Below are 27,043 nucleotides of genomic sequence, written 5' to 3'. Positions count from 1 at the left end.
TTTGAAACACCTGGTATAATGTCAACAACTATCAGCTAAATGAATGATTCTTAAGAATGCCTGGCCTAATGTGCTGAATTAAATCATTTATGCAAAGATTTTCACATCAAAGATGTGGTTTGTTGGATTGGTTTTATTTGAGAATTTACATTACATTCATTTCTTATTGGATTTCCTGGGAAAATTCTGCACAAATTAACATTATTTATCATTTATCTGTCACATTCAGAATATGATTTCTTATTTCTTAGTGTCACCACACATATGGACACACATGTATCGTAACACAAGAAGTGAAAACATTATGAGAACTCAACACACAACTCAACACAGACCGATGCAGCACATAATTACACAAGTAGAAGAGAGTCATTATTCCAGATAACAGATCTTCATTGTGGAATGGTCGAGCTCATGGAGGGGAAGGAGAAGAAATTTTAAAACTAGTCCCAAATCTAATTATTATTGACCTTTAAAACAAAGAGGTTACTGGAGGTCAGGACGAACAGTCTCTCATTGGTTGCTCGAAAGCCCAGGATTGGCTCGCTGGAGTCCAGGCTGGCCACCTGTTGCTTGGCAACCTGTCCTACCTGACGACCCTGCTTCCTGTTGAAGAGGACGGTGTCGACGGGCGCCGGCTGTCTGTAGATGAAGGCGCGGCGCAGACACTCACCCAGCGTGGCGTAGGAGAAGTTTGGAGCGCAGGTCGCAAACTTCTTGTCCCGTTTGGACGCCTGGACATAACCTGCACAAGAAAGACGGGGTGAGAAAAGAGAACTAAAATGAAAAAAAAATAAATAAATAAAATGCAATGAAATTACTTGAGATTGCACAATTACCAACAAAAATCTGCTGGAGAGGCCCTAAAAATTTTCATTTTCTGGTTGCACTAGGCCAGTGATTCTCAACCTTTTTCATATCAAGGACCCCTAATATAGTCCACATTAGAGCCACGGACCCCCATTTGACGAGATTTTGTCTCTCAGACCCAAATCTGAGAATATTTTTTATTGTTAGAAATGATTTTGTCCAGAATTCCATGACTATTTGTATTGTAGGTAGAGAGAAAACAGTGAAACTATGACCAAAACAGTCATTCTTCTACATTCTCTAATTGTGTTCACTTCTTGTAAATGAAATAATGGTGAAGTTTAACAATTCATCAATTTGCTGGGGACCCCCTGGAACCACCTCAAGGACCCCTGGTGGTCCCTGGACCCCACATTGAGAACCACTGCACTAGGCAACACTGGCAACTCTAAATGGCAGCGAGAGGAAAACTGTTTGAAAACTGTTTAAAATTAAATAGCGTGAAATCATGTGACATCAGTAACCTACACATAGCACACTCATGTTTACCAACCCAGAAGGTCTGCGATCACTTTATCCTCAGGGAAACAAAGAGACGAGAGAGGAAAAGATCTAACGTTGGTGAGTCCAGCTTTCTCTGGACAAAGCGCTGCTTAGGAGACAGTTTGGATTTCACTCTTAAGGTTAGAAGAGTCCATACCAGACACCAGAATTTAATTTGGGCGTCTCCATGAGGGGGGAGAGACGTTCTTTTCTACTGCAGCCCAACTTTTTTGATTTAGGCTGATGAGACAGGTGTATTTTTATATAATAATCCTACTAGAGCTTTAAAGAGCCCAATCCATAACTGCCACATTATGGCTTAATTTAATTGGTGATGTCTTGCATTGGGGCCAATGTTTCACCAAAATGTATTATCTGAACTTTAGATATATGAACTTGTTGTTACAGCTTGTGGTGACTAAATATGTATTTATATGCATTTTTAGGCTGTAAAAGATTTGTTTACACTAGTGATGTTTGTAAACATTACAAGAAAAAAGGTGCAGTATTTACAGACAAGATGATCAAATAAATGCTGTATTGGAGCTTTAATATTCACTCATTCGTGTGCAAAGGGAATACTAATATATAATATAATGGCACACTGCTTTCTATCACACCATAACAAGCTTGACTTTGATGTTAATGGTCCTGCATGTTCTGAGCATATTTTATATATTTTCCTTCAAGCCACAGTTGACTCGCTGAGGTAATTTCTGAAAGTATCACTAGAGATCCTCTGTATTCTCAAATTGGATGATGCATTGCATATGTAATTGGAGAGAACGGTAAAACTCTCCTGTGTAAAAAAAAAATACAAATAAAAATGGAGATGTCATACTTGTCGAAGGGGAAAATTGAAATTGAAGAGAGAGAGAGAGAGAGAGAGAGAGAGAGAGAGAGAGAGAGAGAGAGAGAGAGAGAGAGAGAGAGAGAGAGAGAGAGAGAGAGAGAGAGACAGACAGACAGACAGACAGACAGAGACACACACAGACAGAGAGAGGGAGAGACAGACAGACAGACAGAGAAACAGAGAGAGAGAGACAGACAGACAGACAGACACAGAGAGAGAGAGACAGACAGACAGACAGACAGACAGAGAGAGAGAGAGAGAGACACACACAGACAGAGAGAGAGAGACAGACAGACAGACAGAGAGACAGACAGACAGAGAGAGAGAGAGAGAGACACACACAGACAGAGAGAGAGAGAGAGACAGACAGACAGAGAGAGACACACAGACAGACAGAGAGAAACAGAGAGAGAAACAGAGAGAGAGAGAGATAGAGAGAGAGAGAGAGAGAGAGAGAGACAGAATCCTGGAGGCTCTAGAGATTGGCACACTGGTTAATGGATTGAGTGCTCAGGTGTTATATTAAGACAACACTAAGTGACTAAGTTCACATGCACAAGATAATCAAGTTATCACACTTAGTTTTATTATTAAGACGCATTTCAATGGTTTACATGAATAACAGAAGATGGTTCTGTTAATGTTCCCATTTTAATACAAATTTGCATGCTGCAATTTGTTGCCTGCTCCCCTATAGGCTGCAAGCAATGTCAGTAATTTCCCTCCTGTCCTCCCAGCTGCAGCTGTGTTTAACTTTTCTGTCATTTATCCAGTGCCAACACTACAGGCATGACAGCTGGGTGTAAACAAAGTTAATAGCTGTAAGAATTAATAATTCAAGGTAAGTTGGGCAAGTGTCACAACTCGTGGAAAGTGAAAATGCAGACAGGAGTATGGTGTTTACATGTTTAAACCACCCACACATAATGTGACTAATACCGCAGCGCTCCACAGACCTTAATGGCAGCAGTAATAACCAAATATGACCTTAACCAAAGTGACATAATTAGATTAAGATGTTTACATGGCCCATGACCTAATCACAGTGTTGTTATAGCATCAAGATCCAAATGTCAGCATGCATGTAAATGTAGACAGTGATGCAAACTGTTACAGCGGTAATCCATGAAATTCTTGTTGTTTTTTTTTATTTTAGTGCTATGTTTGGTGCTAAGTGCTCATTGCTGTTGTGTTTCTGCACTTCCAAGAGATCACTTGTCAATCAAACAGTGTGGGCCGTACTATGACGACTTTCTGTTGAGTTTCTGCAGGTGGTGGCGCTCTTTTCTTTGTCTGTTCAGCCATGGTGGCTATCGCTGCTCATGCTAACTACCCAGTTCTTCTTCTACTTATTCCAAACAAACAACTGTTGCTGCTGCTGGAAACATAAAACACATAAATTCCTGTGCACAAGAGGATTTTTCCTGGACTGGGTGTTTACAACAGCAAATGTACAAGCTTTCAGTTATTTTTTATTTATATCAAATTATTACTTTAAGCTCTTACCCAGGGCGTTGAATGTGGCGACGTGCTCCCACATGTTGCTGGGCTGGTCGGGCCGCGGCTGCCACACCAGGGCGTCAACATCGTGTCGCAGGCAGAGGCAAGGCATGTCAGACGGGTTCACGTCGACTGTGAACAGGTACTGGTGGCTCCCCAGATTCACCTGCAGAGACAGACAGAACAGAAACGTATTGGTGGGATTACAGAATTAGCTCATTTTTAGATTCCTTTAATCGCCCTATTACACTCTGTACTTAGATATTAGTTTCTGAGCATATCCCTCCGTGATACACAAACATGGATGGGATAAGGATGGACTAACACTGCAGCAGGTTGGGGTTCAGTGCCTTGCTCAAGGACAGAGGCAGTGATGGACATGTTGGCTACTGGGGGGATGGACTGTGACTGTCCAGTTTCCAGACAGTCTGTAATCACCGTCTCACACATCATCTCCTCATGCTCGAGGCGATTTCCTGTGTGCTTCCTCAACTGTGAGAAGCTGTATCATTCTTGTATCAGTCCCAGGGTATATCAGGTTGATTTAAGCTGTGAGTTCATACATAAAACACCCAACAATACCCTCAAAATCAATGGTCTATTAACAGATCAGGAGAACATTCATCAAGCGGGACAGAAAATCAAATCCATCTAGATTGCATCTGGGGATGTGTGCGCAATTTCCCCAGAATGTCATCTGTCTCCATGTTTCTTCCCACATGGTGACTGCTAGCGTTAAACAGAGAGATTTACAGTGTGTGTGTGGCAGCTCTCCATACTCAAATTCAGCACAGCGATTATGGGTTATCATTGAATAGTAGTTAATAACAGCCATAAAAGTCCATGTTTTTGCCACACATGACCTCATCCTGATGAATGTCCTTGACGTAACTAGGTATGTGTGCGGCTTGGTGCTATTCCAGTCTGCCTCCATTTGTTTTGGAAAGCAAAAAATGACCACGGTGACGTCTTCGCTCCTCGACATCTAACTGTTCACACCAAGCGCCGAGCATACAGTCAACCCACATCCTGCGAATCCAACTGCCAACGTTGTTCATAGGTTGTCAGGCGGCGCTGTCCTCCCCATCTTAACACACACTTGACAGGCATTGAAAAAAAAAATCAGCATAAACTAGCCCAAGCTGACAGTTCTGCACAATGACAAGCCTTTCAGCAAGCCATCACTCCTCCACTCTAAAACTCATTTTCTTGACACCTCTGTTTTACTTGCAACATATGCCAGATATCCGCTCATGCTTTTGTAGGGTCTATGTGTGTGTGAGCCGACTGACAATGATGCCGGTGATGGCTCTGGTCACGGTGTGTGATGAGCAACAACAGAACAAGCACACGACCCAACAGAATAAGTATTATAAGGATTTGCCATCAACCTAACGGAAAATTCTTTGACCTTTCTTCCTGATTTGGGAGACGTCATTCGGTGGCCTGCTCAGTATCAGGCATTAACCTTTTCTTTTATTTAGTCATGACTCATGAAAGAGACATCTTAACAGTTTGAATTCCATTTCTTCAGACACTTGCCATGTCAAGAACAATAATTTCAGTATTGATCCTAGAGCTACCCTAAAAAACACTTAAGTATCTCTAAGTAAGCAAGTAACCAGGTTAGTGCTGGTTACATGCTTGCCAGCTGAGTGTGTCTTCATTTCTCATGATAAAGATGAGAAATAAAATAAAATCACCAATAATAGCTTACTGCCACATCTTAACAACAACAACCATTACTACCAACATACACTTAGCAAGCCCTACGTCTGTAATATTACACCCTAAACAAAGATTAAACCCACTTAGAACAAAATGATGACCCAAACCCCATGTTTCATGTATAGTTCAAAAGTTATGAATGGTTCCATCTTAGCATATTCAACCAAAATGATGGAAATTATGTCATTACTTCCTTTGCAGCCTGTGATAACAAAGTGGTCATTTTGATGCAAAAGTGTAACACCGCAAATGCAGATACAGATACAGTATATCTTCTGAACTATTCATTGCAGGTATAAAAACCATCATTCCTCTCAGCTTATAAACCCATATTTCAATAATACATGGACAAACTAATCTCCCCCCGAAAACCTATGAAAGAATAAGAAAAAGCCAAACATCAGAGCTGATACAGATATGATGATAAAAAAAATTACTATTCAGGAAAGCATAGCCCTTTTTTAAGTAACCACAAAACAAAGGCCCTATAACATAATATTTACCACATCACTGGCAGTCAGTAAAGAAACTTGTCCACAGCTGAAAATGGACGTGAGGAGGGTCAGGACTTCACCTCAGCTGTCAGCCTGACAGAGTGAAAATAGACTGCAGGCAGATCGCTTAACACAACACAATACTCAGCAGTGACAACTTTGAAAGGAAAAAATTGCATTTTGTCCAGTTGAAATTTTATGACTGAATTTACATCGGATCTGTTGCCAGAGACTTCTAAGAGAGCTGCTGAAGTCTCATTCTGCCATTTAGTTTCACCAGCGCTGACATACATCTTTTCTAGCGGATATCCACAGAACACAAGACCCAGACTGAACCATGGTGGAAGTTTACTTTGTTGCATTTTCTGTATTTGGTTCGTTTAGGTTCACACGGCCCAATTACAAGTGAAGTCACGCTGACTCACTGGTGGGAACAATGCTACAAAACCCTTTGTTGTACTTTGTGGTAAGTGCCTGGTAAAGAAAATAATAATCCACAAAATGAAATTTCAAAATGTCAACTATCCCTTTAATACGGGAGAGGATTAGGGCCACATGTGAAAAATGTATTTGAGTTCTGAGTTTAAAGTCAGAATTCTGAGAATAAAGTCAGAATTGTGAGATTCTCAGAACTCAAATACATTTTTCACATGTGGCCCTAATCCTCTTCCGTACTTTGAGACCATTGCCTTGAGAGGTGATCTTTAACTTATCTGGTACAAATCTGGTTCTATCCGGTTCACACTGTCATCTTAGCACAACAACCGCACACCTGTAAATTACCTGACCACACGCGTTTCTTATCTGGGAAGTAAAGTAAAACTAATTGACTAATTTATACTCTACTCAACAGATCTATGTAAAAGCCTCCATTTTATTGACAGCACACTTCATTCCCTATCATACAACAGCATTAAAGTTTCTAGAAAGATAAAATAAAATGTACACACTCATTTATGCTCTGCACCCTGAACTAGCTTCTCTATGAAGGTCTGCCTCATACTGGCACTATACTGTAAAGTCTACTTCATGTTCCAAGTCAAGACATCTTTGAAGTCAGTGACTCATTATTCCCCCTCCTATGACTCAACTATTGACCTGGGCCTTGTAAAATGAAACCATATCCTATGAAATTCAGCAGCTCGATAATGAAACACTTTTTAAAACACAAGGAAAAACTGGACCATGAGGCTTTTATCTCATTATTATCCAAGACACCTGCCAATCAAAAGAATCAGAAGTTCTACAGAAAAAGAAAAACAGGTGCCAAACATCCAACAAGATAAGCATAAAACAAATTTATTTTCTACTTCTGTTTCTTCACAAAGCCAATACTGAATGACAAGGATTTAACCGCCAGCAGCAGAGCGAGCGCAGCAGCAGATTAACCTGTTGAATCCAGAATCTCGATTCCCCCTAATTCCTACGCTCCTGCAAAAAGTGAGATACGCTACACAATACAGAATAAAGCGATAAAGAACTTAGCAGCCACACAGGAAAGCTAAGCTCAGTTTTTAAGCAGCAGAAGATTGTTATCAGAAGCTGTTGGTGCCCTGTGAACAGCAGTATCTTCTCAGGTGTCGCTCAGCACCTGCCCACACAAAAAAAATGAAGTATTCCACTGCATGAAAGGCAGATTTCAATATATTTAATGTATCTATACAGCAGAAACAGAATGCATTGGAGTGTTTTGCCACTAGGCTCCTTCATGCCTGCGTTCCCCTTGTGGCAAAACGCATCATTTGCTCCACTGTGTTTTGTTTCTGCTATGTAGTCACATTATTCAAATATGAAACGGGGTCTGAAGCCTTTCAGTGTGCGATGAAATACTCTTCTTCTCTTTCAATCAAAGGCTTGTAGAGCGGGAGCGCGAAGGCAGAGAGAAAGTGGCATTAAGAAAGCAAAAGCATCGGTAGAAAGAGGCCAGATGTCAGCAATAATAGCTGAAATGCCAGCTCTCCCTCTGCCGCCGTGTCATCATCGCTCCCCTCGCGCTGCCGGTGAGGACAAGTCTTTGTTTATTTGGACTGTCTCCTTGTCTCAGAGGCTGAACTTTGACTTTTAAAAACCGCCCAAATGTTTTGTTTGATTGTAAAGAAACCTGTCGTGTCAAACAACACCCAGCCAAGATGACATTTGATATCATTCAGTCTACTACATGATGATAAATGCATGACAGAATATCCAAGATGCTGACATGGTATGAAGGAAAGTGTCACACTGTTGAATTAAACGGGAGCAGCCTGTTGTGCAGACTATTTCAAATATCTTCAAAGAATTAAAATGGTAAATGGACTGCATTTATACAGCGCTTTTATCCAAAGCGCTTTACAACATGCCTACATTCACCCATTCACACAATGGTAAATGGACTGCATTATATAGCGCTTTTATCCAAAGCCTACATTCACCCATTCTCACCCACATTCATACATCGATGTTGTCATACATTCAGTATCTTGCCTAAGGACACTTCCACATGCGGACTGGAGGAGCCGGGGATCGAACCACCGACCTTCTGATTAGTGGACGACCGGCTCTACCTACTGAGCCACAGCCGCCCCATAAAAATAATATGCAACACATAGACCTAGCCTACATCACTTTTATATTACCTGAATTTTATCATTCAATATATCTAAAATATAGAAGTTATCATTTTGTCAAAATTACCTACTATCCTGTTAAAATGATTAAAACGTTTAATTTTGCGCTATCAATCATCTTTTGAGAGGAGCTGTAACCTTTTTTTCTGCAGATATCTCGTTTTCGAATGAAAGTCTCCATATATATGTTGAGTGAACGGATGTATAGCTATACTCCACTGTAAAAAGGTATTACTGATATAGCCAGCGGATATGACTCACAGCCTCCCTGTGTGGGGCATAAAGACCATTCTCCATCTTTTCAATTTGGACCGGAACCAAAGAGAAGCAAAGGTGCCAAAGTAAGAGGAGGTGCCGCAATTTTAAGCCGAGAGCTTTAATAAAAGGTCAGCGTACATCCTGGCAGGCTAGCGACTGAAGCATCAGATGGGAAGGGAAGAATAGGGGGATATGGCTTCTTGGATGAGCTACAGATAAACACAGGCATAAGCGTGCACACACACATGTATACACGTGCACACACACACACAGGTTCTTGGATGTGGTACAAATAATAAGTATTCACAAACAGACCCATTCTGCCTGCAAAAGGCCAATGGTACGGGTGTGATCACTTAAGAGCGGCTGCTTAGCCCGGCTCTATTTGCAGAGTAAAGGGAGGGAAAAACACCCAGACCTTTTAGGGGCCTTTTATTCACACCAAGTCCTTCATTAAGCCTGGGCAGAGACGCTGTACCTTTACATTCACTGCTCATTATCAGCCTGTCATTATGCAATGGAAGGGTTCGCTTTTGACCATCGTGAGAGGCTGTGCGATGGGCAATTCTCAAACAAATAAACACAGAAATTGATTGAATATTTTGTGCGAATGAAACAGCAAAACTGAAAAGGAGAGTATCAGTGATGGATATTGACTAATGTCTGCAAATTTAGTCTGTTCCAAACTGCTATATATCTGCTTTGGGGATAAACACATTACCTTACATTACCTTCAATATTTATAAAATATGGGTGTACAGTATCACATCATGGAGTACCATATTTGATTTAATTTTTGTGCTATTAATCATTTTGTAAGAACATGTCACTTTCTTAAATTAAAGTGATCTCATTATGGAACAAAACATTTCAAATGCAACTTATCCAAGAACAGCCATGAGGAATATGAGGTGAAAAAGGGACAATGTGATTCATCATTTTGTTCTCTGAAACATCAATAAATTCACATTTTCCTTATCAGATTTAAAATACACTAAATAGACTAAAATACATTCTCAAAGAAAGACTGCAAAATGTGTCAGAGTAATGTTTCACCTTGGGGTAGATAATGGCTAGAGAAGCTTGTGAACGGACGGTTGCCAGTTTTTCCCCCCCAGACCCTCAGAGAAAATCTGGGTGGGGGAAGTGAACAAGACAGCCTCTCCGCTCCATCAGTAGACACTGTGGAAGTGCCCTTGAGCAAGACGCTGAACCTCCAAATACTCCAGAGAAGCAGCAAAATAGACAGCAATACAAGGCAGCGGTCGCACTGTGCAGCTTCCCAGTATGAATGTGTGTGTGTCTGCAGCCCTCCTCCCCTCCACAGCTACTCTCCAAGGCTACTGCTGTAAATAAGAATGTGTCCTATTCAACTTGCCTGGTAAAATAAGAATTACAAAAAAAAAAAATGGAACAACATATTCACATACCGCCTCATGAATCCATTAACAGTGAATTGCCGCTATTTGCTACCTCGGGTATCTGTTATATTGTTATTCACATCTTTTCATTTGAAAACCATGCTTAAAAAGTCATACTTATATCACAAACTGAAATAATGTCACCTACATGATATACCACATTTTCTGTGGTGATTTTGCCTGTTTGCAATTAGAAATGTATGTGTATGTATGATTTGATGTGCATATTGTATAGGTTTGGCCTTTTTATCATAGTGGGGTTTGTAAATGCGTTTTACTTTATGTATGTGTATGACTGTGTTATTTTAAGATGGCTTTTAAGAGTTTGTCTTCCCTTAAAAGTTGTTTTTATGTCTTTCATGTATTTTTTTCTTTTATCCTCTTGTTGTGAAGCGCTTAGTAAACCATTTTAAAAAGTCGCTATATGCATCAAGTTGGCGTATTAAAAATAACGAGAAAAAAAAATTAAAAACCTGGGTACAGATTATTGGAGTAAATGTCAGGAATAGATTGATGATTTCATATTAATGCATGCATTATGAAAATGTATATATTCTTTGATTTCAAATGCCTGCATTGGATTGGAATGAATAAAGTTTTCTGCAGTTGAGACTTGACACCGCGGCAGACGGATTCTTTTGTCAGACCATGGTAGGAAAACATCTTATATTTCATCAAAACGATGACAAATAAAACCCCCTTGATACGGAGCGGATTTTATAAGATGGAGTGATAGCATATCTTTGGAAGCACGTCAACAAGTCTGTTCCTTTCTCCTAACAAAAGCAAAGAGTCAGCGTGACTCAGCTGTGTTGCGCACGACAACAGAGAAATCTGGAAACAACATCATCACAAAAAGGAGAGGAAAAAAACAGGAATCTGGACTTAAAGAGGTAAACCTGACACCACTTTGATACTGATGGAAACTGATGGGATCTAACCAGGGGCTGGGCGATATATCGTATAATATCGATATCGTGATATGAGACTAGATATCGTCTGGGATTTTGGTTATCGTAATGTAAATGTTACTTCTTCCTGGTCTGTGTTACAGTAAAGTGACACAATTTTCTGAATTTATCAGCCTGTTCTGGCTGAGTAAAATGAACAATTATTGGCTTTACCTGCTCATCATATCCATATTACTTATTACTGATTACACATTACTGATTACTAATGATCATTACTAATTTTCTAATTTTTCTTGTGTGCAAATATCTTATGAAAGCACAAATACTCAACCCCAAAATATCGTCACATCAATATTGAGGTATTCAGTCTAAAATACTGTGATATTTGATTTTGTAAATATTGCCCAGCTCTAATCCACCCTGTGACTTTTCAACTATGCGACAGTCCAGTGAGGTGTTTTATTGGAACCCTAATGAATATATTCTGAGAATGAGTATGAATAAAAATAGACCCCAATTCCAATGGTTCAGCTTCTTATTATTCACATCACGAGGAGAGGTGATGCAAATGAACAGGGTGCACATGTTCCTTCTCTACTGGGCCTTTGTGGATCTCTTTGGTCAAGTGGGTTGCTAAAAGGCAAGGCCAGCACCGGCTCGCTCACTGGGGGTAGTATGGAATAAAAAATGCAGTCTCATAATGGCAGCGAGCATCAGGTAGCCAACAGTGTACTTGAGGGGAATGAAAGATGAGAAGAGGCCACTGGGAAAGGATGGAAAATGTTACTTGGGAGGGCTTGGTTTTGAAGGATTGGAGAACAAAGGTGTTTATCGGCGTCTTACTCACCACCTGAGTGGGCTTCAGCGACTCTCCGTCAAAGTGTGTGAGCCTGGAGCTGTCTTCTGGGAACCCATCGCAGTCCTCCAGCTCCTGAGAGTTGCAGGGGGGCTTGTCCCTGTCAGGGTTCGCGTTCTGGGAACAAACAGGGGATAATGAGAGGGAGACAGAGGCTGCGCTTACACGCCTTGTTTTGCATTTATTAACATCTAAAAGGCTTGATTTGCACAGAGGGCCTCAAGTGGGTCTGAGATTACTTTAATGAAGGGTGAGGGCGAGAGAGGAGGTGGCTAAAAATGATGTTGAACATGAGACTGGACAGGGGACTCTGGAGACCAGAGCATGATCTGTGTATAAGACGGACAGGAGAGGAGGGCTTGGAGCAGCTGGAGGGGGAGGGGATGGAGTGATGGTGAGGACTTCAGAGGAAGGAGGGATGTTAAATGCTCAAAGTGTGGACTCTAATAACATTGGTATGGAACAAATGTGGGTGATGAGAGAGAAAGATCATTACAAAGAAGCCGGGGGCCTTATTTATAAAAGGTTCTTGCATACAAATGTTCTGCTTCAGAAATCCAAGGCTGTGCTTTATGAAAATTTGATGTTAAAGTAATAGTTTCATATAACTAAATGACTATTTTGATACTCTAAGGTTTTAAATTTTCTGCATTTGCTGTTCTAAACACCTGATGAGTTTCCCAGGAAAAATCTTCTGGAACACACAAAGTGATAAGTTGTTGTTTTACGTTTACAGCAACAGCAACAGTGATTTGTTTGGGAAGTGCAATGCAGAAACACCACAGCAATGAACGCTTAGCTCATTGCAAAATAAAAAAAAATTAAAAAAATACAAGGATACCACTTAAAACGCTGAAATTAGTGCGTTAAATTTAAGCTAAAAACAAATTCTACCATTACTCAAAGTATGAATGGTGTCTAGATGAGAGAGATTACACATTGCATGTATCTTAGTGGAGTTAACAGAGAGTTGTCCTCACCAGGTCTTCAGAGGTGAGGTGGGTCAGTCTCTGGTGGATGAGGGCCGCCTGCTCATCGCTCACCACATACTCCCCCCTCCTGTCGCCCGTCACCAGCTCCGGCCACATGGGTCCCTCACTGCGCTTCTGCAGGGTCACCTCCAGGCTGGAGACACACACACACACACACACACACACACACACACACACACACACACACACACACACACACACACACACACACACACACACACACATCAGCATGCAGGGCACATGGTAGACAAGCATAGAGAATGTAATGATGCTGGGGTCAAACCGATATCAGTTTGTAGATTTTGGCCTTTCAATAAAAACAGATTCAGGATGTCACTCTGCAAAACCTGCAATGAAACCTGCCACATCCTGGGTTTCAGTGGAGAGTTTTAGTGTCCCATGATGGTCTTAATGCTGTTTCAGAAGCTATTCCACCCTGGCAAAACTAAAATTCTTGGGGAAATAATGAATACTCCTGATTTGGGGGAATGATTTGGTATAAAAATGGTCAAAACTATGCCTATCGGCACAAAATATCGACATATCGGCAGCTTCAAACGAAAAATATCGGTATCGGCCCTCAAAAAGACTAACATCAAACCCTATTATACTATCTGATGTCATAGATTATAAATAGGTCTTTAGACAATGGTGAGTAGATGTGAAGGACACATAACAGGTGAGCTTCTTAATTCAGTTCCGGCCAAAGGAAAAGAGGATGGTGCTCAGCTGTCCATAAAGGGCTATGGAAATACTGCCAATACAAAAATTGGAGTGATATTTCTTTAGACATTCACACTGTAAAAGACCATTCAGATGCAGTTAGTATACACACACACACACACACACATACACACACACACACACACACACTTGTCCCCAGCTAGATTACCATCCAAACCACGCATTTTTAGCTCGTCAGGGAACCAGATCAAAACATCTATTTTGTATTTTTGTTTGGCTGTCATAATGCCCCTATGGAAACACATCAATACACACAGTGGATTTGGCATTTCTCTAAGATATTCACAGGTACACACTCCTGTCCACCTCACAGATCCTCATCCAAACCACATATTTTTAGATTTTTATTTTTACATACGCAGTAAAATTATCTCTCTCCCCCACACACACACACGTGAGATCACAGGCAAGAGCATTTAACTGAATCAACATGTATCGGAAAAGTGAAAAACAGACTGTGTAACATGTTTTTATGGTGAATGGAGCATTGAAGGATTTATCTGAGAAGAGCAGGAAGCAGGGATGTGGAGTACATCAGAGACGGAGATGAGGTGTTTAAGTGAGGGTGTGACGCAACATTATCCTTTCATGTCTTCTTCATGTATCTAATAAGCCATTAGTCAATATAAGCAAACCTGTTCCTGGTTCCCTTGCATGCTTGCACCATTCCCTATCAGTCAAAAACAAATCTTGCAGCTTTAATCCATCAAAGTCTTGTCTATACTTTTTCAAGATCTGAATTTCTTGACTGGACCTGGATATTTTAGTGTCCAATGAGAGGATAAGTCTGCTGATAGTGGTTGAGGAAAATGACTACCAACTTGGCCATATCACTCTATAGATGAAGCATTACTCTCCACAACAACAAATATCACAACATCTGAAATGAGAGTGGGGTTACTACATAAAATGTGCAGGAAGAGCACTATTTCCCCATGCTTTTCTGCACAATTCCCAAACTTTTTATGACCTGGAAATTATCGAATTCATTTTCAATACATTTCCAAGCCTGCATAGCCTGCACCTTGTGTCTAAATGTGTCTGTAAAAGCCATTATGAAAGTAGGTAAACTACTCTGACTCTGGAAACTAAACCCATAAACAGCACAACTCTCATGTCTCTCTAATCCCTGGGCGGGTGGAAGAATACTGTGTGTTCAATATTTCATACTTGCCCAAACGTGAAACAATTCCCTTTTCTGAGATCCCTGTCAGCGTAGGTCATATTTGTGTGAGATCTATGGCTTTAAGACTAGGTTCTCAAGCAATGAAAGTAAATGGAGAGTGAAAAAAGAAGAAGATTGCAGCTGTAAACCGATCCCCAGGGGGGAGCTACAGTTTGTGGTTCACTATTCGCAGAGCTCATTTGGAGGCAATGTTCTAGCAAAGTAAAATATCGCTGTAATGTATTGAGAGGTTTCCTGTGTCACTGCCAATACTAAGGTCGAAGAGCAACTCGGAAACAGCAGCAGCGCTCGGGCCAGGCTGCTAACCTTTTGTCGTTTTTGATGATCCAGGCGCTGGCGTCCGGGTCGACGGGGGCGTGCAACTGGCCTTGCAGCAAGGGAGGGAAACCCTGAACCCCAACGCTCACGCTGTCCGCCGTCAGCCTGAACTGCACCTGGTCTTTGGTGACGCCCTCGGGCGTGCGCACACACACCGTGATATCCTCCTCTGTCTGCTGCCAGAAGTAAATGGGATCTGAATTGAAATAGGGAAGAAATGTATGGCAATAATATCAATGAGATTCTTGTTTTATATAGTGTCCCAGCTGTTCCAGAGTCATACATAAAACATGTAATACAATGTACGAGGGAATTACTACTGAATATTCAGATACATGGAAGATGTGAGAATGTTTTTAAAAAATGAATTATCATATTGCAATTTGTGGGACTCCAACGGCCTGGTTCACAGTGAGGTTATTAAGCAAATTCTCCTGCAGTGGTTGCGCAACAATTTGAATTTTATAACCCACAGTGTTTCAATGCCAGAGGCGACATTAGCTTCTTACCTCTCCTCTCCAATGCCCAGGACTGTGAAGCTGTTGTATGCAGCCTTAAGTCTTTTTCTAACCGTACCCTACAACCAATTCTAATATTGAAGCCTTCAGACCATAAAAAAAAAATTATAAGTTTTCAGATGAGTGACATCCTGAGATCTCATTTCTAAAGACGGCTAGTTATTTGTTTGTGCACATTCACTGATAAAGACAGTAGAGGCCTTGCACTTTCACATAAAAGTTACACTCCAAATGATTTGGATTGAATATGCAACGGTTAAAAAAATTAATCTGAAGGCTTCAATTGTAAAATCTTAGTGGGAACGGGATCATGGACGCAACAGTAAATGACAATGAGATTTTTACCCTCATCACCCACAAATAGGCAATCCTTTGCCATAAAATGGCAAACCAGACACACACAACCCAGTAACTACAAATTAAGAAGGACGTTTATTAAGAGGGTAATAGCCAGCGCAGATCCACAGAGTGTGATGAATTAAAGTTACACACAGGATGACATGTTTTGTGATTGTAGCCCCCCCTTGTAAAAGAACAAATTAATCCAGGCATTGGCCTCTGACTACCTCCTTTATTGGAATATGTTTGAACAGCAGGGCTTCTGTCTCTCTCTCCAACTCAAGCACTCCACAGATGCTTGATAAAAGGACTTCGGCTGGCAGGCACATAATGATACATTTTATATCCTACCACAAATCTGATCAAAAAACAATTTTGCAGTCTCATATCAAACCTTCTGTTTAGGGTTTTCTTGACTCTGACTTCTAAATTGAAAAACAAGTCAGACAGGTTGTTCAATGCTCCTTCTGCTGGCTGATAAATATTTATATAAAATAAAGCCCTTCTGAATCTCTGCAGATAAGCAAAGTCTATTATCCATTGCTGATGTGAAGAGAGATTCACACACTTTTTCTTTCAGGCCGTTTTTGTTTTCTTCTTACTGAATTCTTGCCTCAGCTGAAAGTCTCTCCTGCCTGCAGAATGCAGCTGCCAGGCTTTTAACAACTAAACAGTGACCACATCACTCAACACTTAGCTTCATTGCACTGGCTACGACAGCTGAGTAAGAGTCCAAATTTAATTTAAAAATATTGCATATTATTTTCAAAACAACATATGGTTAGCGGCAGCTACACCGAAGACCTGGGGGATCTCAGTTTTAAAATTCACATCCCTAAACTGCCTGTCAGGAGACATCAGAGTGCCAGACTCTGTTTAACTCCCTCACACTCATCTGTTAGGCTAGTTGAAATATTAAATGTTGTGTGTATTGTTACGAGGTCAAATGTATTCATTTTGTATCATTATTGTATTTACAGCATTACTTTTGTAATGTGACCAAAGCTATCTTTTTAACAATCTGTGTAACGTTTATCATTTTTTGATATTCTTTGTTTGGTTTTATTTCAGTATCACTTAATTCAGTATCACTTAATCAAGAGGAGCTTTAGAAGAATAAAATTAGAAGACAAATGTGCGGACTGTGGAGGATTTTTTTCTTTCTTTCATGGGTATAGCACAGTGGCATTGATTACACATTTGTTATAAGTGCGTTCCACTCATCTCAAAACTAAAATAACTGCTCACCAGGGCAGAAAAATTATGTTTCAGTCCACTGTTGTGTTTAAGCTAAACAAGAGACAGAGAAACGTGGGAGCTATGGAAGATGTGAGGATGAGAGAGAGAGAGAGGGGAGGGGTCTCTCCTGACTCGAGTCATCCTGTCTGCCAGCACTCTTAACTAGAGAACTATCTGCCAAAACGCTCACATACAACACTCTGCGTTTGCTGGCAAAGCCTAAGCACTGAAATTGGTCCAATTACGACGTCGCAAACAAACACACAGACATGCTCCGTTTCTGGCAGGCATGTGAGGAACTGAGACAAGTTCATTATCCACTTTTGTTGTCGGCTCAATCAACAAAGAAAACTAATGAGGAGGAGAGGAGTGAGCTGCCAAGTCCTTCTCTTCGCTCCCCATCTCCTTCCGTCTTGAATGTTCTCTCTCTCCATCTCTCTCTGTCGCTCTCTCCGTCTCTATCGCTCTCTCCCACTTTCCCACTTAATTACTTTATTGGCATGACTGCTGAACAGAAACATATAGTTCCAAAGCAGTGAAGAAAATGTAAAATTTCATAACAAACAACATTCATAAACGATTCATACACTCACTAATGATTTTGGTATTGTATAATTAACTGTATGATCTCTCTCTCTCTCTTTTTAAATACCAAATATCCCATTGCAATTTGTTGATACCCCCCCTTCACCATCAGAGTGGCATGAGGTCACATCCATCTCTCCTGCCCCCTTTGCATTTCCTCTCCCATCACTTACACACCTCTTTGAAGATGTCTACCCTCTTGACATCTAATCCACTCTTCCGCTCCATAAGGAGAAAGGCAGAGCACTGATAAAAGGATCGAGTACAAAGCTGCCATTATCCGGCCTCTATACCATCACACACATGCATCTTACCTCGTCTGGGTTTTCTTGGGTCTTTCAAATCTTTAGAAAGCGTGGATAGCCGTTGTCTGCTTATTGGCGTTTGTGAGTGTATTTGTAAGAGGGGAAATGGAAACATACGGTCTGATTTGAAAGTTTACTTGTGAAACTCGCAACTCGTGGCAATCGCTCATTCTTTTGTATTTGTTTGATAGCAAGGGCTGAATACAGGAATAAGGATTCTACGAAACCCAAACTCCAATTTAATCACAAACCTCTAAGATATGATTATAATTGCATGTGGAATACTAAAATTAAGCCAAGTCAAGAATCTAAGAGTACAAAATGAAGAATAATCCCAATTTCTATGTTACCATATTACCCCAGTGACTTGTGTTTTGGAGAGATCTTACAAAAACAACAAAAAAACAAAACAAATCAGACATTTCAATCCACCACGCCAACTAAGAAAAGAAATATTGTTACGTAGGCGTTTCAGGGACACAGTTTATCACCGACACACATCATCCAGGACCACAAATCAATGGCATGGAAGGATGTCTATGTATACAGACACAGATTACAAGGTCTGATAAAAGAACCCGTTCTGATTTGAAAATATTCTGCTCGCCTGCTCTGTTGTTTCTATGGCTACAACCCAACTAGTCGGTTTGCGTCTTCAACCTGGAGCTCTTGAGGATAATGAGCGGAAGGACTGAAATATGCCTTCAAAACAAGCAACCGCAACCGCATGATGAATCCCATCTTAACCAGAAAGAGTCTCACCAGAGAGAAGCAAAGAAATGACGGGTATGGTGATATCAGTTCTTTCATGAGGGAAGGCTGTAGCTCAGGGCCCAGATGATGTTTATATTTCACTTTGTTTCAACAGTTTTACAGCCTGGCTTGTTCATTCTCTGGCCGGTTTCAGACTGTGATCTTAACACACACACACACACACACAAACAAAAAAAAAAAAGATGTCGCTCTCTCGCTGTAAATATGATCAATGCCAATCCATGTCAAAGCCTCTTTCAGTGTTTTATCAAAGTCTCAAGCATGAGGGAGATCATGTCAGACCTTGAAACATGACATCACGACTTTGCCTACATTACGGCTGCTACAGCTATGGCTGAAACATAACCTGGGCGGTGGGTTGAAGACCAACAAACTGCAACTGGATATTGATTATTTAAAAAGGATAACAAGTAGGCATTGGGTCTCACTGTCATGTTGTTTGGGAATAGAAATCCACTCCAAACAATTCAATTACACTAAAATAGACCAAACAGAAACCCCATAAAGAGCCAAAAGGTGTTTAAGGAGAGCCAACTTTGGAAAATGACCTCGAAATGACAAGTTGGTTACCTGTCAAAGCACCTGGTCTAGCTGCCTTGATAGGTAGAGAAACCACTAGCCACGGTCCTAGTTTTCTAGCCATGGGCTGGCAGCCGGTGTGGCTGGTTTTCCCATGAGCACCTCGGACCCACCTGTCGTCTCCACCTCCATGGGCTCGGCGGCAGGCTGCTCCACAGGCCGGCCGTCCACGTGAGTGAACACGAAGGGTTTCTCCGAGGCCACCATCAGCCCTTTACCCTGTGGCTCCACTGCGGCGTAATGAGGCACCGACTTGCCCATCAGGACCCTCCTCTTCCTCACCTCGTACTTCCTCTCCTGACCTGAGCGCGGGAAAACAAAGGATAAGAGTGTTAAAGATGCCAAGTAATCTAGAAAGTGAGTTTTGAAAGCCAGAAATCTCAGCAACTGACAAAGTAATTGTTAATTCATTGGTATTGATTAAAAACTCTGTGAACCTCATTTTATGCTATGCAACAGTAAAAATCCTACTTTAGAAGGAACATTCACCCTAAAAACAAAAATCATAGTGGAGAGTTCATTCCTAAAAACGCTACACATCTATTTTGAAAAAAGAAAAATGATAAACAGTCTGGAAAAGTGTTCACATTTTGTCAACCACAGACTGAAGTTACCTACTATCCTTTAAAAAGAACATTTGTTTTATTTTTATCATATTTATCAATTTGTGAGACTAGGTGTCAATATTTTTTCGAATGATGACTACCTCATTTTACAACAAATCATGATGCATTTTAAAGGAGAGCAGTTAAAGTTATTGGTTGAAAAATAATAACATTATTGCTGACAGAATTTTCCATATTTTAGATATTGAATGAGTAGCAATATTTTTTCCCTGACAAGTCTCTCCTATAGTGAGAGTCAAGAGAGACCAGACACCATCAAGAGACAAAACTCTGGAGCTGCTCGGCTGACACTGAGTGGCAGCTCAAATCTGTGACAGGTTATCGGCACATTTTCAGGTTTATTCCTGTTAGCAATACAAGGAAACAAAGCTTAATCGAACACGTAAGTCACATGTCAATTTAATGTCAATATTAACTGAGAAAATCTTGAATACATCTCATATTACAGCATTGACTTTCTGGTTTTGACATTTGAGAGAGTTGTTCATGTTGGCAAATATTGACTGAACTGTCTTAGATCACAAGAATAGTAATGCGGGTATATGTAGAATATATTGATACTGGTGTTACATTGTATTGAAGCATATTATATGACAAAATTAATTTGAAGACCAAAGATTCCCTCAACAGTGATAATCTAACCCGGCTGTTTCATATTAGAACAGAGAATATGCGGAAATACAAAATGAAAAGTGAAAACCCAGCATAGCTAATTAGTACAAACAGTAGGTGGTCTTAGTCTAACACAGAGACACTAAACCAACAACAAAAGATTAAGCTACAGCTAGCAGGTATCAAATAATCCTATGAAACGAGGAAGGGACTCTCAAAAGGCTGCGTCTAATTTCTTCATTCTGTCTCTCCGATCTTTGAGTCATTAATCATTGTCTTTCATTCACAGCAAGCGCCAAGAACTTTAATGAAAATTCTTCGTGCCAGTGTTTGCTTCAGACTACACTAATCTCATCAGGGACATAATAATTAAACTCAATCGATGGCCGACTATGACTAACTTCCCAGCATGCCTTAATTAACAAGGACGGCTGCAGTCTAATGGACACACAGACTATAATTGTAAAAATGCACATGAAGGTGAAATAACAGGATTGAAATGTAGATCTTAATTCACACCTAAATATTAATCACACGCCTGTGTAATCTTACTTCATGATCCATTACCAACGTTAGGATGGGTCGGCGCTCCACTCACCCTGTCCTGCGGCGTCGGCCACTGTGATCCACTCGAGAGACACCGAGTATCCACTTCCCTTGGTTTCCTCCGAGTCTTTCTGGATGCGGAGCAGCAGGACCTCCAGGGTGTGGACTCCCTCCTGGACATGGGACAGGCTGTGGAGGATGGTGAAAGGCTCACCCATCTCTTCACTGAACAGCGGCTACAGGCACAGAATCAACACACAAGGGCATTTTAACACAGATGACAGTGAAAGAAACAGTAAACGGTGGGCAAGATATAACTAAAGTAATGATCCACTATGTTTTCATATAAATAAATGTCTGTTTTGCTACTCTCTTTCACCGATTGATATAAAACAATAGTGATTCAACCTATATCCAGCTCATGAAAGCTTTTACATTTTCTGTTCTAAACACTCGGTGTCTGGTAGGTCTTTCCTGGGAAAAATCCTCTGCCGCACAGGAAGTGATGCGTTTTACTTTACCAGAAACAGCAACAGCGTTTTTTTTGGGATGAATATAAGAAGAACTGGGTAGTTAGCATGAGCAGCGATAGCCACCGTGGCTGAACAGACAAAAAGAAGAGACCTACAGAAACTCAAACTTCATTAACAGAAAATCCAAGGAAAAAGACGTCACAGTCCCGCCCACACTGTTTGATTGACAGGTGATCTCTGGAAAGTGCAGTGCAGAAATACCATAGCAATGAGCGCTTAGCACCAAAGATGGAGACAAAATAAAAAATAAGAATTTCACGGATTACTACTTTAAAAATCAATATAATTTTAGATTTCCTTTTACATTTTAGGTGACTTTCTGGCTGTTGGTGGACATTGTGGGCATCAAACTTTCAGTTAGAGGATGGTCTCTTCAAGAACTGTGTCAGCCTGCTGCACATATCACAAATACATTTCCACAACCATTTTTAAATCAAAACCACAGATAACTACTCAGAGTTCATATGGTGCAAACACTGCAGGTCTATTGAGCACCCAATAACGAGAAATTCCCTTTTAGCTCTGTCCTTGGTTATTTAATCATCTCTAATCTTATTTATTTATTTAGATAGTTATTCATCTCTATTGAATTCTTCTCCTAACACTTCTCCCTTACATTATCATTCTATCGTCACAGGAATTTTGTCAGGGCTCTGTCTCTGACCCTGCTCCCTTTATTATTGATTACTCATAATGTGTGGGTGATCTAGGAGTTTATTTTACTGCACTCCTTGTAAAATCACTCTGTCTGGGAGCGTCAGCTAAATACCTTAAAGTGTAATTGTAAAATGTAGAACTTGTGAGGAGGTTGGGGGAGAGTGAAAAGCATTTAGGCAGATAGTTTGAGGAGCAATACATCGATTAAATGACATCTTGTCTTGCCCAAAAAACTTCAGTTCTGCACTTAAGCACTTAAGTTCAGAGGGATGAGGGATGTGCACTATTTTTTCATGATTAGAAAGGAGAGAGAGCAACATCCAAGTTAATGTAGCTGTAAAATATTATTGACTATAAACCCTGAGCACCAAATGATCAAACATTGCCAAATGGATTGAAATGGTCTATATTGTTGTGCTTTACAAAAGTGATGTTTATATTCTGTCAGTAAAATGTAAATTTGATATAGTATTATATAAATCAGTGTCCACCATTATCTGGTTGAAAAAGGTGCTGAGAAGCTTGACAAAACAAAGTGAAAGAGGCAACATGGCTCAGCTCTGATCCATGAGCACTGACACTTAAACCTGGTAACATTAGAACGTAGGAAGTTACTGACTCAAAGGCTTAATCCTTCATTACACATTCCACTCTTGAACTTTGCATTCGGATTTGCATTAAGTCTGCTTGGTCAGAGAGTGAACTCTCATTTGTAACCAATCCCAACCTCATGCCTGTTATCAGGATTAAGTGAACAAAGACTCGTCTAATCAAAGAGTTCATCCCTCACTGCTGCAAGGCAATTCTAAAGTCTGGCTATCCTGCTTTAATACTCAAACTGGTTCTGATGCTTAAATTTGGATACTAGTTCAAAAACAACACTTCTTTTGATACCTTTCTATGTTAAATGAAAGGACATTTCATTATACAAGACAGAAAAGTATTTTTTGCTTAAGATTTGTAACATTTCCTGAATAGCTGAATTGCTGTGCCAGAGAGTGTGTAGGAGCAGAAAAGTTTTATCAATGTTGTTGCAATTCTTACTAGTCGCCAATAGAGGTCAGTAAAGATCATAGATTACTTAACTCCCCTTTAAAGTGACAATGAAACATTTTGAGAGCATCTTGCTTCCTTAATGTGACATTGAGGCGGGACTCAACACAGGGAGGGATCAGTCAAAAATGTAAAGATCAGTTAGGGACAGAAATGCAGTTTTATTTTATTTTTTTAGAAATTGAATTTTTATGTTCGCCTCCCGGTACACGATGATGTCACCACTAAAGATTTTGTTTTCCAGGAAGTAAAAATAATTAGATTTTGATATACATACACAAGAAAAAAAAAAAGTCATTTTTTTGTCATTTGCATAAATTGTTAACTAGGCGTATGATAGTGTGAATGAGCTAAAAAGACAAAAAATGCATTTTTTATTTCAGTGTGACTTTAACTTCACACACTACTAGATTACATAGCAACTGATATATACAACTCTTCTAATTTATAGAAAACACAACACGGTTGCCACAAAATTTGTCTGTGCAGTACTGCAAACTGAACCCAGCTGCTATTTTTTTCTTACCTCCCACTTGATGTGGGAGCTCTCTCCCCTCTTGCTGGTGCGGAGGAGGAAGAGCCTGCCGGTGCCGTCGGAGAGAGCTGCCCAGGTCGCCGAGGTGAGGCTGAGGGAGGCGCACAGTCGATCCTCACACCGGCTGGAGTCAGCGGTCATACGGTAGACCTCTCTAGGCTTCCCCAGGGCCGTGTCCTGGATTCACACAACAACACACCTGTCAGTCAGCATTATATTCACAAAACGCATGGCAGGAATCAGTTTTTCATACAGAAATATAAGAAATTGATTCCTGCATAGCTGCAGGCAGGAAAGTTGAATGTCAGTTGTGTGTTAGTGGAGAAAATGGAATGGTGAGACGGATGCTGTCACTACTGCACTGCAAGCTACACTGAAGCTAAGAGAAAGATTGTATAATAATGTAAAATGGATGACATGTCCATTCTTACTTCTGCTTAGTTCAACCAACCTATCAAATTACACTCTTTATGGAGTCTAGTCTCATGTCTCACAAAGACTCAAATGGGGACACTTAATGACAGCGGTCTTTGAACTACAAAAGAAGGAAAAGGTTATTGCTTTCATACTGAACTGGCCAATCTAATCCCATAAGAAAATTCAGCCACTGACGTCTGATATGAAAACTCATGGTAAAAACATAATTTGCTTACTGCTCTTATTGCCAAGGAGGATGTGAGAGAGAAGACGTGTCCATCAAAGAAAAATAAAGTTATCAACCCCCATGTGACTGTGCTTCACATGTGAATCACACCTGTTTTTTCAGAGCCTTATTAGTAATCGACAGATATGTCACCACATGAGCATCAATTACTCATTGCGTGAGGTAACAGTGTTTCAAAAGAACTGGGCAGCAACTGCCCTGTCGTTGCCATGGAGCGTGATACTGTGTATTATAGAGGCGCCTTAATGTGTGATGCACCTTTGAGATCATTTTCTCCTGCAGCCGTGCTGTTAGTGACCCGAGCAGAATGTGAATTGCCCATATACAATGCCTGCCACCGTCCCTGCAAATGTACACAAAAGACTTGCCAGGAACGATAATTATCATGTGATGATTGTAATTAGAATTTGCTCAACACATTTCCATAAAGAGTCATTTAATAATGCCACTGAAAGCCAGTAATACTGCCTCTCAGGATTATAGTCTGATGGCCATCATTCAGGCCAGTTTGGACAGAAAACGGCAATGTGGCACCAATTATCCTTAATCATGGACAATGCTGTCTGTCTTACACATAAAAGAAGTCTCAGTTGAGAAGGTCATTGTCCTGATTTTGCTCCTCATCTTAGTGTCTTGGTATTGGGTAACAGAACTCGATCAGTAGCTCTTATCAATTCTTTAATTGGTCCACGCTGAGGACTTTGCATTTTGAGTTTGAGATTCTGCAAAATCATATGACGGACAAAAAGTAAAATAAAAAGCAGAGTTATTCCCCATCAATAGTACTGCATCTCTGTCCCTCTGTCTCCCTCTCTCTAACAGTTCAGTGTCTTCTTTAGGAAATAAGCAAGATGGTGTAATGTTAACAAGCCAGACTAAATTATGCAACATTTGGAACTTCAACATTGTGAGATTTTTGCAAAGATCATTTGGATCTAACATTACCAGCCAAAGATGCATGTCAGGCTGATGCTGCTATTACAGAAGTATTTGGTCGCCACCTACTGGTCTGCTACATGCATTAAAACCCATCAACAACAACACTATAACAGCAGAATCAGAATCACTTGACACCTGAGGACTTCAGAGAAAAAGCAAGAGGGATTCACAAGCTTACCAGAGTGACGGTGAGATTGAGAACCCGTCCCTTGCAGTCCACAAAGAAAACACTGTCTTCATACCAGGGGTCTAAGTGCAGGTAATTGTACATGCCAAAAGCACGCACATGATCCAGGGTGTACTGACTGTCCTTCAACTTGACCTCCTCCACAGCTGCAGCACAGGGGAAAGGGCAAAAGGTTAGGATATGGCATGAAAACGAGGGAGCACTCTACAATGTTTACTTTTTTTTTCCAGGCTGTTTTTATCTACAGCATTGTCAACATGCTGTAGTCAAGTTAAGTGTCAAAGAGTGTGATAATGCTCTTCTTGGCTTCTTGTTCTCATCATGATGTAACTACATTGCAGCCTACACAGTGCAGCTGTCTCTATAGTCTAAATCTACTACAGACTAACTTTTGACAGTTACAGTAGAGCTACACTAGTGTTTCTCAAACATTTTCATGTCACCGACCCCCCAAATAGACACAGTAGTTCACAGATTCCTATTAGGATTTTTTCCCCTGGCACCATATATGGGAAGATGCTTGTTGCTGTTGTCGATTTAGTTTTGTCTGTCTACACTGTTGATGTGGAATAGTGTTGAGATGAAACCTAGGATTAGAATAGCTGTTCCTTAAATGTAATAATAGAGTGAATTAAACTAAAGTGAAATTAAACTATTCTTCACTTTGGTGGGGGCCCCCTGTCAACCCCCCCAAGGACCCCCTGGAAGTCCCCAGACCCCACTTTGACCACCATTGAGCTAGAGTGTTAGAGTAGAGCTAGAGTAGCTTCATGCAATAGCATCACCAAAGTGGATTTTTAATTATCTGCAGCCTCTGGAAATGTGTAGCTCCATAATAGGCACACATACAAGTAAAGTCAGCATGTTGACTGGTGTTTAATAACATCAGTGATAGAAGTTGTATCAGAGCTTTTAGCCTGGTGTCAGTTTGTGCTATGAGGCTTCCCAGCTAACTGTAGCTATGTAGTTTCTCTCACCAGCATCCAGCTCAACGTTGTAAGTTGGTATGGGATCCAGAGACAACCTGTAACTCTCAAAGTTAGGATCCAACAGCTCCCTGTTGACCTTCAGGGAGTAATTCGATGCAGCCATGTCTTGATAAATCTGACTGGCTTCTTCACAAGTGGAAATA

At 40.6% G+C, this 27,043-nt stretch overlaps 1 protein-coding gene across 2 annotated transcripts; it reads right to left on the bottom strand.

Annotated features, from left to right (window-relative positions):
* Window positions 1-164: 164 nt before the first annotated feature.
* nudcd1 (NudC domain containing 1) lies at window positions 165-27,043 on the bottom strand. 2 transcript variants are annotated; one of them, XM_071522769.1, is made up of 10 exons: window positions 26,889-27,043; window positions 25,903-26,057; window positions 24,113-24,298; window positions 21,392-21,579; window positions 19,673-19,851; window positions 15,209-15,416; window positions 12,961-13,105; window positions 11,972-12,097; window positions 3,713-3,872; window positions 165-745 (listed from the first exon to the last, which is right to left on the bottom strand). In XM_071522769.1, the coding sequence occupies exons 1-10, from the start codon at window positions 27,001-27,003 to the stop codon at window positions 456-458; spliced, it is 1,752 nt and encodes a 583-aa protein (XP_071378870.1). In that variant the 5' UTR covers window positions 27,004-27,043; the 3' UTR covers window positions 165-455. The 2 variants fall into 2 exon arrangements, with proteins under 2 accessions (XP_071378870.1, XP_071378869.1); XM_071522768.1 differs by having other exon boundaries at window positions 19,673-19,861; window positions 21,396-21,579.

The sequence above is a fragment of the Centroberyx affinis genome, unplaced genomic scaffold (genome assembly GCF_046629955.1).
Source record: "Centroberyx affinis isolate AG114_WGS23_722 - 3 ecotype Tasmania unplaced genomic scaffold, CSIRO-AGI_Caff_v1 ptg001025l_1, whole genome shotgun sequence".
Taxonomy (NCBI): Eukaryota; Metazoa; Chordata; class Actinopteri; order Beryciformes; family Berycidae; genus Centroberyx; species Centroberyx affinis.
Note: the sequence above shows the minus strand (reverse complement) of the source record. Positions and strands in the feature narration are given on the sequence as shown.